The following is a 17099-nucleotide window of genomic DNA, read 5'->3' on the forward strand; positions in this document are numbered from 1 at the left end:
CTTACCATCAGTCCCGCCCAGCCAGCGAGACCGGCTCTCTACTGGCTGAGAAGTATCTATAATGCTCCCCCCATCTACCGGAGGTATTAGTGACTGCTGTTGGGCGGCAAACGTCTGCAATTTTGCTCAGCGACCTCCTTTGGAGGTATGAGGTTCTTTTACGTGCCATAAAGCTACGACACGGGACCCACGGCTTAAAGTCCCTCCTGGAGGACTTGTTCCCTGAATTTTTCCGCCCTTAAAAATTCAACGACCTCCACCGGGTATTTGAACCCGCGTACTATGAGTCATGAGGTGGGAACGTTACCTCTAGACTACGGAGGTCGCTTATAATAATAATATCTATCTTAACTCTAATAATATACTATTAATATTTTGTACATATACTTCTTTTTCTTTTTTGAATAAATTTAGGAATTTTGTTTATGAAGTAACAAATGCCTTGCACATATCTCTCTCCCTCTAGCCTTAAGAGCTCTGTAGCTGACTGGGTATTCGTTTTTGCTATTTCCAGACAAAATGTACATCACTGTTGCCCTTTGGTCCTCGTACAGTTTACATAAGGTTTACTGAAACAACGGCATGGAAGTTTATTTTTATCTCATGGAACTACAGAGACAGGTCATTCCTGTAGGATTAATCCCACTCAGGATGGGGATCAGTGGAGGCCTACTGTGACCACAGTTATAAGCATTTGGGTTCCATAAAATGATGGGAATTTCTTTACTACCTGAGCAACTGTTAGCTTTTCAAGGATTCTGTTTCATTTAGTTAGTTACCTGACGATGCAGCAGAGATGAGCATGCCATCAGCCTGTCCACCTTTAGCAGATGGATTCACAATTTCCTCAGATGGCACAGCTGCTAAGGGTACACATTTCATGTCAAACGGAACATCTGTGGGATTCATAGTGTATTGATGAAGAGCCCTTTCAAGACTTGGGATTGACACCTGGGAACAAATTAGGTGAAACTTTCACTATCTGATAACTATTGTCTCCAAATTTAGACTGTGGTCTTTTGTGGTTACAGCAGTGCATAATTTTGTGGGTGTCAAAATTTTGGGAGGGTCCAGAGACAGTTCCCACATATCATACATCACAGCATCATAAACCAGAAAATGAGTGGAGATTTTCAACACCTTGAAAAATTTCTCCCATGAAATACCTTACAACTACAATCTCAGGAAGACTGTTGCTTTTAAATGTGATGGACAGGTGCATTTTGTTTTATGAAACTCACTCAAAATGTTTTTTACCACAAATTCACAATTAAAAAAAAGACCTTTCAAATGAATCATCAGTAGATTGAATAGTGAAATAGGAAACAGGAAACAGTGATCATGCAATGGATGAAGTCTCATGTTCAATCTCCCAAGAATGAAGTAAAAGAGATTACAGTGAAAACACACTTAAAGTTTCTCTGGGGACCAGCAGATCTGAATATTAAACTAAGAAAAATATCAAACAGGATATTTAACACTGAGATTCCTCACTTGGGGCCTTTGATCACTTGATGTATGCAACAGAGTCGTCAATGCAGCTTCACAGACTACTGGTCAAAATACCACTTGGTCCAAGCTCAAATTCACGGCACGTATATGTAACATCTGATGAGTTGCGTATATTGTTATATGTCCTGCTGATATTTGAATTTGAAAATTAAAGAACATTAAATGGAGACTGCACCAGAAGATCACCACACAGGTCTGAATTTTAGATTTTCAGGTATTATATTTCACTACTTATGAAATCAACCATGAACTTCCATTACTGCCCCCTTACTTAAGAAACAAGAACGTTCTGTTATTGGCTGCAAACTAAAACTGAGTAATGCAGATGTAAGAGATTTAAATTACTTCATTACGAAATGTTTCATCTCCCATCTACGCACATTCACACAAAAATTAAGGCAGCGTTATCACATTCTTTCACATTCCAAAATTTTGTTTCATGTATCAACATCTAGATTTGTTGTAGGATACCATTTCAGCAGCAAAATTTGTATTCGCCTCACAGTCAGCAGTGCACCAGTTTCCATGGAGTGCAGTGCTGTGAAATGGTCAATAAAGATAAGAACTTCCTACATAAGAATATATATCCACTTATTGCCACTAACCTGCAACCCTTCCACAATGTAATGGTTGGCTAATGGTTTATCTTGCGTCTCAAGAATGCTGTAGTAGTATGTAGCTCTGTCTCGGACTTCATCATCTGTATCCATCTGACAGCGGGCCAACAAGACCTGCATGGCAAACAGTAATGCCACTTTAATTAAATCTGATTTGAGGTTCTCACAGCAATGACTCAACACTGCTGTCTGTGTGATGTGATGCTAAGCAGTTCAGTAGAAATTTATCTGCATTTCAAAGGAATGTATTGTCTCCATCTTCAGGGTTGAAGGGTAACCCAAGCCATCACTAAGCAGTCTGCTTGCCTTAATCTTCAACATTCAAGATGGAAGCAGTAGGTACAACTGAAATGTTGGTAAATTGATTCCAGAATACCCAACATCACAGCCCAGAAGATAATACTATATTTTAAACAATTTTAAGTACCAAAACAGACATAAAATAATACAAGTTCCTTTAAAATATAAGGCAAATATGTACGATAATATTGTGACATGATGCTTGGAGTCAGGAATGTTGCAGAGGTGTCCACTGTTATGCAATGGTTTATTAAAACATCTTTCCGCATAAATTACTATGCGCACAACAGTCAAAGAAAGCATTTTCTGATCAATAATGCCGACTTCTGGGGTGTGGCTCCATGTAGACCTTGTGTGAACTGATGTTTTGGAGGAATGTCAGTTCACACAAGATCTACACAGTGTCACATCCCAGAAGTCGGCATTCTTCATAGTCACCGTTTTCAAACCTCAAGTCCTACATTCTCCAATCAGTCTGAAACTTGCTGATATAAGGCAGCATGCCAGTTCCAAATTTGTCAGGAATGTCACAAAGAGTTGCACAGTCCAAGAGATGAGACAGAAGAATATGGTATAAGTCCCAAGGGACCCAGAACTAAGAATGACTGTGCCGTAAGGACAAGCAGCAATTTACCCAACCCAACTACAGCCGTCAAAGACAAGCCACATGTGGGACAGTCTCTGTTAGCAGACCCCAAAGCCTAATAACATGTCTCTGATGACAGAGCAGAAAAGCAAGAGTGATGTAAGTGATTACAAAACCATAGTGTATATTTGTATGCTGTGAAATTATATGTAAATATAACAATTCAGTGTCCATTAAATCTAATTAACAGAGAGAACCCCAAGTCTAGTCACCATTACACACCAATATAACACTACAGAACAATTAAAAGGAAATGATAGTGTACCTTTGGCTCATATTTTATAAACGCATAATTTCATAAAGTTTCATACCACACACACAAGTAGTATGTGACAATAGTTGCCCTACATTTTATTAATGGAACAAAAAAAATCTCAGATGCTAGCAACTTCAAAATGTTCTTCTACTTCCACTTAATAAATGGCCGAATACTGTGAAACACTTACACTGTGTTAAGTCACCAAAATATATGCACAAATAATGCAAAAGTAAAGTAAAGTAAAGCTATCCTTGTACCAGGCCGTGAAGGCCCATAGGGTTGTGAGACGTTGAGGGTCCCACATTATCTAGACCAGGCATGTCCAACATCAAACAGGTTGTGATTGACTTTTTAATGTCAAAACTGCCAGTGATCTACCACTCCCTCGTATCGTCGTACCTCGCTTTAAGCAAGAATACTGGTAAAAATAACACGACACATGATGTTTGTTGTAAAAGCAACATACATTGAAAGTACAGACTACTTTAATATGTATTTTCCTTTCAAAATCTGAATATAATCATATTACGTTGCAAGTGAATTTACATGCTTTTCACATATAATTTCCTTATAGGCCTATGAGATCGACCAAAAATCGTCCCGCGATCGACGCGCTGGACATGCCTGATCTAGACAATTAGCTCAAAGATGGTGTTAAGGTTGTCAGCCTTATGCGCCAGCCGCACTTTACTCCCCAGGAAAATTATTTAATTAATTCCTGGTACTCATTTCTGTTAGAGGCTGAGTGAACCCCAGGGCCATAGTGCGGCTGGAAGGATTAGGTACTATACAATTTCCTCATTGTTTCACATATCAAAATCAATGTCACAACTGTTAATTATGGTGCTATGATACAACACATTTTTGTAACATTTGGAATGAGAGGCATATTTGAGAAATAAATTGAGTAATTCACTGGACAAGACTTATATGTTTATTTGAAACTACAAATGTCAGGAAAGAACCCTCCACAATGGAGATTCTGAAAAAGCATTAATATTAAAAATGAAGATTACTGCTACGCGTTGACTTCTTCCTTCAGCATTTCCACTTTATGCTGGACATTATTATTATTATTATTATTATTATTATTATTATTATTATTAAAGTCCCTCCTAGAGGACTTGTTCCCTGAATTTTTCCGGCCTTAAAAATTCCACGAACTCCACCGGGTTTGAAGCCACGTACCTTGAGTCACGAGGCGGGAATGTTACCCCTAGACTACGGAGGCCGCTGCTTATGCTGGACATTAACAACCAAGCCTCTCTACTGTCCCGGCTATCCTGAGCTCATCCTCCTCCTCCTCCACCTCGAATTATTGCTATGCTTTGTATAATTAAACTGAGGGTATATAAAAACTACTAGATAAAATATACTTCTCATTATAGGCCATACTATACTTGTACTACAGATGCTGTTATGAATGTTCCCTGCAATTCAACAAAGGGAAGTAAACACATGATTTTCTACTTGTACAGTCATGCTTAATATTTCTCTACTTGGAATTCAGAATAAGTACGAACAGTAATCTAGGAAATACATTGTGTTAAGAGCATGATAAAAGGGTCATGAGTAAAACCTGTATGTTGGGCAAAAGATCAGGACAGGCTGCTCCAAACTGAGCCATGGCAGCCACCGCAGCAGCTCGAACTGGTGCATTCTCCAGAATAACACGATTATAGATGAATCGGATATATCTGTAAGCAATGTGGAGTTATGCATTAAAATGCCACAAGAGAAACTGAAGACTGTTACTGTCATGCCTTACAATATATAGTGAAATCCATATTTAATGAATCTATGGGGAATGGATTCTTTTGCAATAAATCAAGGTGGTCAGTGAACAAGGATGTACAAAATTACATGAAGATATTATTCATTTTCTTATAAGACCTGATGTACATATACAACCAATATAAAATAATTTCTTTACATATGGTAAAGGTAAAGTTGACCTTGAGCTTAACAAATTAAGCACTATGCTATGAAGATGTATAGATCCACGTTTTCTTGACCTTGGCACTAGTTGAAAGTGAGTAGTTAGCTTCACGCCCCAGCCACTTTACCCCTGCGGAAAGAGCCCCCTTCCACCTGGTACCCACTGGATAGGTGGCTGGGTGGACCCCAGAGTTGCTCTTGGCAACAGGGAGAAGTGAAAATTCTTGCTCCCACTGGGATTCGAACTCTGACCTCCTTGGTCGTTTATCCCACAGCCAGTCACTATACCGACTACGCTATCACGGCTCCTTCTTTACAATATGTGTTTAAAGAAACTGTTTATATATAAATAAGTACAACTGCATGCAATAATATCATATTAATTTCTACCACAATGACATGAAATAAATTCTAAAGGATCCTCAGTCCAGAATCAATGAAACTATGATGTCACAAGTTCTGTGGCTTTGCTGAATGTTCAATATGTCACTCAGCAGAGATTACAGATGCGTTGTAATGATTTCTGACAGAGAGAAAATTCAAATATTAACTGTCATCTTGAACACAACTGTACCGTATCAAGGTACATGTGGTAGAAGGCTGAAAATTTCTCACAGTAAATGCAGATTATTTACTAAAGTGAAATTCACTGAATGTGAGAAAATAATACATACTTTAAATTGGACCAAAGAAATTCAATAAATGCAGAATCACTGAAGTGGGATTCCACTTTATGTCAAACGTGTTAAGACACAAAATCAAAGTTTTGCATTGTTGCAACATCTATTATATTCGACAATGTAAAAAATATTTCATATTGTATTTGATCAACGCATTGCCAAGCAATGGCTCGGTGGACAAGCTCAGCAGCAGAGACTCATTTCTATGGAGTCTGCGCCACGACTGTCGCTATACAACAAGGTAAATATGCCCCTACAACAATAGAGGCTGTGTTTTCCGTGGGGCCTGTGCTGCAACTATATAATCAGAGCTGTGAGCTGTAAGTGAACTGGAACTAGAACTGACGGTGGCAGTGAGTGACAGAGTTTTGAGTTCTGAGTTCATCATAGAAGAGGAATAAGAAGTTGACCTGTGAAGATTTAAAAGTGCAATTAGATGACTTTATTCACGTGTAATATTTGGAGCGATTTGAAGCGCTAGTTCCTGTGTTTTAATTGTTACCAGGAGAGGACCAGTGTGTGTAAATCAGCAATAGCGATTTAGTGATTAAGAGAAACTGTAACTGACTTTAGTGTCTATAAAATACCTCCACATAACATTTCAAACACCTGACTGTAATGGGTTCATTAGCCACTACTATCAAACTGGAAAGTAGACACATTATATTTTGCCTGTCATTACACTGTTTTTGATTCAAAGAAGCATGCCCTTAACATAATTTTCACATTTTTCAAAGAATGACTGCTACACAACATTTCAAGAACACACATTGTAACAGTACAGAAGATTGTAAATTTCTTGTACACTGCTGTGATAATCTCATATTGTAGTAAAATATTAAGGGGAGAACCATGTACATGCTGATGGATATCATATTCGGTTTCGCTACAAAGTACTTCTCCTATGCAGCATGAATATGCAACAGGAAATATTACCTAGATGGCTGTTTAGTTCGAGGACCTTCTTTTCCAAGCAAATGCAAAATGCGGACTGCAAGGCTTGTATGTTCACAGTCTTCAATAAATTCACAAAGGTGTGCCAAACCTAAAACAATGCAATATGTTCCTTGCATTAAACACGTGTAGATCAAAGTCTTCAGGGATGTAATGCACTGCAGTCCGGTAACTACTGCTCTACATGCTCTACAGGGTATAACACCTCTGAGGACCATTAACTTAATCGTCACTGTCAAGAGAACTTCAAATCTTAATATGTATTCTGCTGTCCAGTTTATGGCAACTGAGGCACTGCAGTGGAGATGACAGGAGTGATAGTGGTGTTACTGGAAATCATGTTCAAATAGGTGTTGTTTCACCTCTCATCACAATAAATTCCAAACATACAAACCTAACTAAATCAAATCTTGTTAAGAGCTTTAAATTATATACTTCTATGTCTAACCTTATTCCATTGAATATGTTCTCAACCATGTTTCAAGTCAAATGAAACTATATGTCACAAATAACATACTTGAACATAATTAAATAACTAACAATGATTCTGTTTACAATTAAATAGTAACTACCACTAACCAAATTAAGTTTTCATGTTTACACAATGATGACTTTTACAGTTCATTTCACCAAATTAAGCTTATATTACGTACAAGATAGTAAGTAGTTCCTTAATATACTCTTAAGACAACATTAATTACCAGTCTCTTTTGCTTCTGGATTCTCTTCAATGATGGTGATGATGGTGTCGGCAATTGAGGCCTTGTATTCTAGACCTCCCTCATCCCTCAACATGGCAGACAGAAAATTCATCAGAACACTGTGTTTGCGTGGAAATTTCAGGCACAGAGCTCGGATTGCCTGTCACCATGAACAGAAGCAATTATCACATTCAACAATCTGCATACTAAGTCTGTACTGTAATGCAGTCTTTCTAAGTCAGTGGCTGCAGTTCCACTGAAAATAATTCAGTCATACAAAACTTCTCTGCACCTTATATTTAATGCTGCACTCTAAAAACATTTCTGCTAATAGAACTATACTGTCATTGCATAATTCTATTTGCAAACATAGGATTATCCATGTAATGTATTAGTATAGAAAAAATATATGAACAAAAATTGTTAAAATCTTTTTATGCGCTTAGGCTTAGGTTCTTCCATGAATCATTAATATCATGCAAAAGTGTAGATACGTGTAGAAATTCATTTCCTGCAAACAAAGAAGCTGTATTTTTACTATGGTGGGACTGCATCTTCTTGACAAAATCACTGACGGCACCCAATATGCAAAAATCTGAGAATCAATGCCATATGGTACAGCGAAATAATAAATTATAGCAGCTTTTAAGATGCCATTACATGATCAAACAACTGGTGTCCCCATTTTACAAACAATATTTACATTATTGCAGTTTAGATGGTGACCCGCATATGGCCTGCATTGACTGTCCTGGCTTCTTACGCCTAATACTTGTCTAAGGTAGTGGCACCTACAGGACAGGTTGTCATACCCAGAGACAGGGTGGCCATGAGAATGATGCTGCACAGTTGGGAGCAGAAGCTTAATGTGGGCTGCAAACTGTAGGGAAGAGCAGCTATATTTATAATTAAAATTCAGAAAGAAAGAGAGCAAAGTCCTTTAAGAGCTTTCCACATTGGAGGAATAAATGGAATCATTACAGTGAATTTAAAAGAAACAAAACACAGATGCTTTCACACGATGACTCAGAAATTTTAAAACAGGGAGAAAAAGAATGGGATGCTTTGTCTACAACACTGTTCATAGTAGTTTAGAAAACAGAAAGGAGGTGAAGTTAAGTTCGTCTCTGGCAGCACCATAGCTTAAGCTGTTAGTCACTGGCTTCCCACTGCGGCAGCCCGGGTTCGACCCTGGGTCTGCTCAAGTGGGATTTGTGGTGGACAAAGTGGCGCTGGGGAAGGTTTTCTCCAAGTACTTCGGTTTCCCCTGCCAATTTTCATTCCACCAATTGCTCCACAATCACGCTCGCCTATAATCTGGGGCTGGTACAATTGGCCAGAAGTGGCCGCAGTACAAGGGACTTAGTCCCACCCCACTAGCAATAATAAGTTCATCCCTGTACTTAATTAAGCACTAAGCCACAGATCCAACTATCCTTAACCCTTCCACTCCAGGCTGTAAACGTTGGTGTTCTATGTGCCCTGTGTGTATCAACCTGCCTGGGCACCCTGAATACTTAAAGAACCTGGGAACCAGTGGTTTAATTACCCACCTCATCCAATTCACATACATTTAACTTCCCAGGTTCTTTATAATTTTTATTACACAAACTATCACTGAATTTACATTTTAAGTTGTAAAAGAATTTGACACTTTACCTGAACCACAACTATTTTGAACTCATCACTAATTTCAGAGACAAAGCTAGCAATCTGCTTCATCAACCTGTCCACTGAAGATTCTGCTCCTGTCTTCAAAAGAGTTGTTATCGCCAGAGTGGCTACAGACCTGTTGGAATCAGTGATAAGATTCTCCAGATCCAAATTGCAAGCTGTTACAGCTTCAGGGTGAGACATGGCAACCTGCAATATGAAACATTCATTAATTAATTCATTCATTCATTCAAGTACAAACAAATTAAAAATGGCACTATCTTTAGGAATATGATGACATGTAGTCAGATACAAGTTAACTGATGCTGCAATGATACTACTCTTCCTAGTCACAGCTGTGACAACTTCAAATCTCACAAATTAATATAATTTTAACAGTTTAAGTAAAGATTAAATTTCATCAAGTGAAACAATGTATTTTAATACTAAAGTAGAGCCTTTAAATGGTTTGGGCGAATTATGGCCATCAATGGAAGGCGACCAACACTTTAAAGGAAAAACTTCATATGCATTACATGCATGTCTTGACTTGTAAGTGTTAAAGGTGTTAAGGACTGCTGCACTTAATGGAATTTAATCTTAACTTTACAGACTGCAATTGCAAAAGACTATGTCTCTCATTTTAGACAGCTTCTTTCTAAATAACCATGTATGCAGTTCTGAAATATTTATCATACTGTCACATGTTAGTGACCACACACAGGGTTTGGATTGATAACTGGATTTGGTGAATGTCTACAATTTGCAATTACATTGTAAAAATCTCTTTAATATGCACTATTGTTCTCAATCTTCATTAGGCATTGCTTAGTTATGGCTCCTAATGTGGAGTTATTTCTTTGCTTCTGAACTCATGCTCCCGGCTGCACTGTGGCTGGCTCAAAACTATCTCTCATGGTCTCCTAGCCATGACTAACTCTCAACTGCAACTAATTCATGGCAGACAGCAGAGCAGTAAATTGTTTCTAGCCCTTGTCAGTACAGGCAATCTTGGTTTAGGCCCCATCAGGACACATGACCATATTTTTGCTCTCATATCGACTCCATACTAAAGACAAGATGACAATACACTTGAACACAAAACCAGTTATAAAAAGTAAATGGGACATCTAATCTACTTGAACAAAATGGCTTGCATGACGAACAGTTACGTTGCAAGGTCACTCAAACTCCACCTAATGTGACCAATGCAATGCTGCTCCATGCTGTCCCTTTGGGAAATAAATAAAGTCCTCAAGGTACAAACATCTGTATACAGAAACAAACTAGCAGTAGTAGTAGTAGTAGTAGTAGTAGTGGAAGCAGCAGCAGTAGTCATTAAGTAAGTAATGCACTATAGATAAAGAGTAAAGGTGAAAAGAAAGGTAAAGCTACCCTTCTAGCAGGCCGTCAAGACCCATAGGGTTGTGAGACGTCAAGGCTCCCACATTTTCTAGACAATCAGCTCAGAGATTGTGGTGAGGTCAAATAAAAGTATCCCTGTAACAGGCTGTGGAGGCCCACAGGGTTGTGAGACATCATGGTTCCCACATTTTCTAGACAACTGGCTCACAGATGGCAGTGAGGCTGTCAGCCTTACAACACCTGACACCCTTTATGCCCCAGGAAGATTCCTGGTAAACATTTCTGTTAGAGGCTGAGATGACCCCAGGGCTATAGTGCAGCTGGAAGGGTTAAGTCAACTGAAAAATCCAATGACCTCATTGGGATTTGAACCCGCAACCTTCCGATTTGTTGCATAGTGCCTCAACCAACTACACTGCGGCGTACCCCAAGTTTGAAGAGTAAGCCAAGCAAACAATCACCCACCATATCTCCATGTTCAGGGTCAGAGTATAAGCCAAGCAAGCAGCCAGCAAAAAGCAGATCTGTTCTCTGCTTGCTTCGTTTATTCTTCAACTACAAAAGTGGACACAGAATGGGGTTGGTGTAGCAGTAAGCTCTTGACTCATATTTGGGAGGTGATCAGCTAGAATTTCACCCACGACACCACCTATCCAGCCTGAGTTTCTTTTTACAGGTTTCATCAGCCCCTCCATGAAAAGCCAAGATAGCGGCCTGCTCAGGCCACAATTACTCCCTTTCAAACATTTCCAAATCATCATTCATTTGCCATCCCTCCATTCAAATTTATATACTGTGGCTACTGAAAGCATCATTATACAACCTATAAATAAACAAAATAAAAAAGTGGCATCACATTTCAGCAGATAATATACGTTCCGTAGTCACTTCTGTGAGAACCTCAAATCCAAAACATCTCTTGTTCTGACTGCTGCGTGTGTTAACGTGTTACAAATATCTGCCAAAATTTGTAATAAAAAAAAAGTTATTGATATTTTTTGCGAAGGACACGTGATAGCATAGTTGGTTGAGGCACTATGCTACAAGCTGGAATGTTGTGGGTTCACGTCCCAATGAGGTCGTTGGATTTTTCAGCCTCACTATGGCCCTGGGGTCAACTCAGCCTCTAACAGAAATTAGTACCAGGAATCTTCCTGGGGGGGGTAAACAGCGGACCGTACGTGAGGCTGACAACCTCACAAGCCAACTATCTAGAAAATGTGGTAGCCTGGACTTCTCACAACCCTATGGGCCTCCACGGCCTGTTGCAGGGATAGCTTTACCTTTTTTAACCTATATTCATGTTTCTGGGAGAGGCCATGCTGTTTCCATACTATAAGATAAAAATGTAAAATGTGGGAAAGGAAAAGCTGTAATTCATATAGAGAGGACCAAAAGAAGAGAAAGGCTTCTGCAGTGATAGAGACATACCTTATTCAACGTTCTGACAGCAGCAAATCTCAAAGTTGGTTTTGGACTGCTGCAGAAGAGCTGAAGGACACTGACAGCTGGTGCCAGTTCCCGAGACGTGGTTCGGCGTAAATTAACAATGGCATGAGCAGCCTCATAGATTACCATCTCACTTTTGTGACGGAGACATGACTCTATGAATTCAAACAGAGGAGAATCTGAAGATCCACCCCCTGAAGAATCTTCATCTTCAAGCAGCTTGCATGCAATTCGGATCTGCAAACAAACGAACATGTTAGGCTATGGAAACATGCAATCTTTGTTCAGTTACTTAATACTACCTTGAACAGAGTCCACCTTTACTCGTAGAAGCTAGTAGTTGTTCAGCTGCTCAGGAAATTCACGACTATCACTGGAACCAGATAGTTCATTATCACAGACACAAGAGCCTGCTATGGGCCCCTCTCATAAGCCACATGAATCCAGTCCATACCATCTCACCCTATTTCTTTAAGATCTACTCCAATACTATCCTCCCATCTACATCTAAGTCATCAATTCCCTTCAGATTTTCTGACCAAAATTTTGTACATATTTCTTGTATCTTCCTTTTGTGCTAAATTCCGTACCCATCTACCTCAAGTATCATCATTCTTGACCTGATCATCCCAATAATAATGAACAGTACAAAATTATGCAATAATTTTCTCCATTCTCCTTGTTACTGCCTGCATCTCGGGTCTAAATAACCCCCTCAAAACCCTCAATCTCCCTTTACTATTATTATTATCTTCCATTTATGTTCAGAGACCAAGTTTCATACCCATACAAAAATCACTAATAAATAATGAACAAAAACTATATATGCTTTTGTGGTGCTAGTCTCCATCAAAAAAGAAGGCAAAGCTGTGAAGGTGATGGGCACATTCTTCTGGGATGCAGAGGGGTTTATTCTGGCCGAATTCCTAGAACCTGGGTAAACCATCAATGCTGCTCATTATGTCCAGACGCTGCACAAGCTCCGTCATGCATTGCGCGATAAACGTCCGGGACGAAATATCATCATCCTGCATGACAACGCTCGCCTCACATTCAAAGCAATTGCAAAGATGGGGTGGTAAGTTCTTCCACAGCCCTCCTATAGCCCTGATCTGGCACCCTCCGACTACCATCTTTTCGGACTTGTCAAGGATCAGTTGCGTGGACAATGTTTTGAGACAAGGGAGGCAATTCAGAAAGCAGTGTGTCAGTGTCTTCGGATGGCTGGAACAGAATTTTATAAAAGGGGAATTTTCAAACTACCAGAACGCTGGGAGAAATGTGTACAAAAAAGTGGCGATTATGTGGAAAAATAAAGAAAGGTCTGTAGATTGAGGTGGTGTATTTGGTTTGTCAATAATAAAGCATGTGACTTTACAAAAAATTGTTGCTCGTGACTTTCACTACGACCCTCATATATAAAGGCAGGTGACAAGGAAGGTGTTCGAGACCCATGAAGTGGAGGTAAAGAAAGAACCCTGATCTGGACCAATTGGAGAGATGTGTGGTAAGAGAGCCCTTTTGAGGGGCACAGTAGTGTTTTTGTTATTGATGGGCAATGGAATATGGGGGGGGGAACTTTTCCAGAGATAAAATACTGTTTTTGGAACAGCAAGTGGAATGGCGAGAAAAATGGAAAAAGGATCCTTGTTAAGTTTTTCTCACAGAGAGAAAACGATCACTGCCATCGACACCACGAAAATTATGCCACAATGCTGCTGGCTCAGATATTTATGTATCAGAAACATTATTCTAGCACTGCATAGTATTACTGTTGTGCAGGCAATCCGAAAACAGAAACAAGAATTTATAACTTTATTCACACTCACCAACATGCAGACTGCATATGGGGATTTCAAAGACATGTGACTCAACTTGGCAACCAATTTGTTCACAGCCAAACGGTCAGACTTGCGAATGTGGTACAAAACACCAAGGGCATGGTATTGGACCATCACACTGCAGAGAAATAAAAATACATACACTCACAAAAAGACAAATAAAAGTCAGATGTTATTTTCAGAAACAGCTTACTCTAAGAACAGCTGTCTCTTATCTGTGGTCAGGAAAAGTTTTTCTTCTTCATGCCAATGGGCACAGTCCAAAAGCTAACAGTGTGGTGTCATTTTCACAGAAACTCTACTCAAGCTACACCTTCAGATCTGAGATATCAATGGACTGTTTTCAATCTGTAAATGTATGCACTTCACAACAGCAACACGGACATGGGGGCCCTCTGAACTTTCCAAAATATCCCATCTCTTCATACTTCAAACCTAAGTTTCTGAATCTGTATATACTAGGTCAGCATTTACCCACTCAAACAATACATACTCCTGAAAAGCTGAAAATTTGGAATTAAGTCCTATCAGCTGTGTGGGTCTAGCTCAGACTATCTATGGTCATATGTTATTTTCACAGGCAGACACCAATCAATAAACATTTATTTCAGGAGCCACAAGCAAAATATCCGCTTATTGTGTTTTCACTTGCGAAGCCATGCTGAACAGGGGACACGGACAATTTCAACAATGCTCCGGCATTGGCTCAAAGACTGAGATCAATGAAAACTATGAACTCTTACTTTAAACATGAAAAGCAATAGAGAAACAGTCAGAGACAAGAAACTGAAGAAAGGTGAGCTGACGCCAATATTCTGGCCCAGTATTCATCTTCAAATGGAGCCACTAAAGGATGTCACCATGATGCGAGCATATCTGCCACCTCTGGGGGTCCTTCCAGCCATGCTGCCACAACTCTACCACAATGATTCACTGCCATTCTGCTGCTTTTCTTCATGTGGGGAGGAAAAATGTGGTCATGCCCCAGGGTGCCAAAATGACACCTCTTCATTGCCTCGTTGTAGCAACTGTGCTCCAAATCTATGGATGCATCGTGAGCATGCAAGACTTCCAGTCCTAAGATAAGCACGCTGGTGATACTGAAATGAGGACTCATCTTTGAGAGAGGAGGGGTCTGACTACAACTGGTCACTCTCCTTCTACTGGGGGAGTGACTGCTCTCCCATGAATTAGTGAAATTTCCCTTATGTAGTCTCAAGCATGGACAGCATTACCTCCAATTCTTCTGTTATTGTGTGGTTAATCATTACCATGGGAATGTGCATACCAACGTTTTTTTCTGGGTCTGCTATTCCAGCTTTCAGCCATCAAGTCACAATATGGAGACAAGATATGAAAGATCAAAATCAAATATAGAGAGGAAAAGGAACAAGATATTCTAGGCAGAAATAATTGTCTACTTCCTTTGATACAACATGGGTCACACAGAAAATTAAAACATTATGGATATACGGAAAGCAAGATCATCTCAGAGCGTAAGAAATTTGGGGAGGATACAGACAAGAAAGTGACCTCACTAGCCTTTTACCTTTTCAAAATAAGGAAAACTGGCTAAAACCCAGTACTGGTCCTGGATTACACATAAAATTTCACTGGAGCTCATTCAAAAGAACAGCTTCTTCACCCATAAATTCTAGAAAGAAATAAAATCAGCTAGTGGTACATAAAAATGCTCAGGAAGTTGCAAACGTCACAATGTTAAGCTCCATCAACAAAGACTAACGATCTCAAGTTCAGGGTCGGTCTGGTAGTTGCTTTTTGTCAATCATAAAAAGGGACTGAAACAAAAGTTTAATTTCTCTACACCACCCAGTTTCTAAAAACTAATTTTTCAAACTGCTCAGATCATTGTAACCACCTTTATACATTTCTGAAACACAGAGTCTATTGTAGCATGCAGAGCTGTTGCTAAGTAACAACTGCAAAATAGACAGCTATACCAGAGCTGTTTCTAGTCAACGGCTCAGTAAACATGTTCCCGCAGCAAAAGACAAAACCATAACCATTGTACAGCAACAGAGGAAGAGTGTTTTCTGTATGGTCTGTGCCAAGGAGTTATAAGTGAGATGAGGTTTACAGATCACGTGAGTTGATAGTCAGGAAGTGAAGAGAAGACTACATGTGTGATATGCAGAATGTGTAATTCAGTGAGGCTGTTAGTGTTAAAATCCACTGCCAGGAAATGGCTAGTGGAGAATGTAAATACACTGAGGACACTAGTCCATGTGTCAGTGATCTGTAAAGTGGGGTCACAAGTTGTGAGTGTGTAAGTGGCCAATAAAAACACTGTCTATAGTCACACACATACTATTTAGCAGTATGATGAATAACTTGTCCAAAGTTTCACAGAAAACCATCAATTATCAGAGAAGCACACCTTGCTGAGAAAAATCTAAGAAAAGAGATGTGAAATTCAAATGGCCACCCATATAATCTACCCTCCCACAGAGACCAATTCTGATTGCATATTTAAATACCTTCAACCTGATGGGTTAATTAACCCTTTCGTGCGGTGATTTAAATTCCGCGGCCGTCTCTCCGGCGGTAATATATTCAGCCGGCCATTTAAATTTTGCTCAAAAATGATTTATTCATCATTGTTCTTAAATTATATGAGATAGGAACATGAAACTTTCACTAAAATGATCTTAAAAGGCGGTTTTATAACCTTACCTTATAATATGAGCGCCCTGTATCTCGGCAATGGAAGCAGGTTGTTTAGTATTTGAGCAGTGAATGGTACGCCTTGAAGCATGAAACTTTCACTAAAATGATCTTAAAAGATGGTTTTTATAACCTTACCTTATAATATGAGCGCCCGGTATCTCGGCAAAGAAGCAGGTGTTTCAGAATTTGAGCAGGTTAAGGAAGGCCTTGAAGCATTCGTCTAACCCAACGGTGCCCCACATTCACCGCTCCAATATTGTGTATCTTTTCTTTTGCTTTTTTTTTTAACCACACAGCTTCTGTGCGGTCTTGCCTTCTTCCCCGTGAAGGGTATAGTTCAAAGAAATGTCTTTCCGTGAGCAGTTTAGCTAGTCAGGTCAGCTGCAGTAAATTCAACGTTACGAGTTATCATAACAAGGGGTTGTTGCTATGCCTTTGATATTCCATCCATTTTGGCGGCAGTAGATGTCGTAGGGGTGACCACAGAATTCATGAA

The 17099-nt window shown here is 39.5% G+C and overlaps 1 protein-coding gene across 2 annotated transcripts in view; it reads right to left on the minus strand.

Annotated features, from left to right (window-relative positions):
* The window catches only part of LOC111864500 (coatomer subunit gamma), a 56113-nt gene that overhangs the window by 20463 nt on the left and 18551 nt on the right, over positions 1-17099 (minus strand). For both annotated transcript variants that reach the window (XM_023851781.2, XM_023851780.2), the window contains exons 5-12: positions 13904-14033; positions 12057-12311; positions 9267-9470; positions 7608-7767; positions 6889-6997; positions 4914-5031; positions 2118-2243; positions 780-951 (exon numbers count right to left, since the gene is read on the minus strand). In XM_023851781.2, coding sequence (XP_023707549.1) covers positions 780-951; positions 2118-2243; positions 4914-5031; positions 6889-6997; positions 7608-7767; positions 9267-9470; positions 12057-12311; positions 13904-14033 — 1274 coding nt within the window. The remainder of the gene's footprint in view (positions 1-779; positions 952-2117; positions 2244-4913; positions 5032-6888; positions 6998-7607; positions 7768-9266; positions 9471-12056; positions 12312-13903; positions 14034-17099) is intronic.

This window comes from Cryptotermes secundus, unplaced genomic scaffold (assembly GCF_002891405.2).
Source record: "Cryptotermes secundus unplaced genomic scaffold, Csec_1.0 scaffold854, whole genome shotgun sequence".
Classification (NCBI taxonomy): domain Eukaryota; kingdom Metazoa; phylum Arthropoda; class Insecta; order Blattodea; family Kalotermitidae; genus Cryptotermes; species Cryptotermes secundus.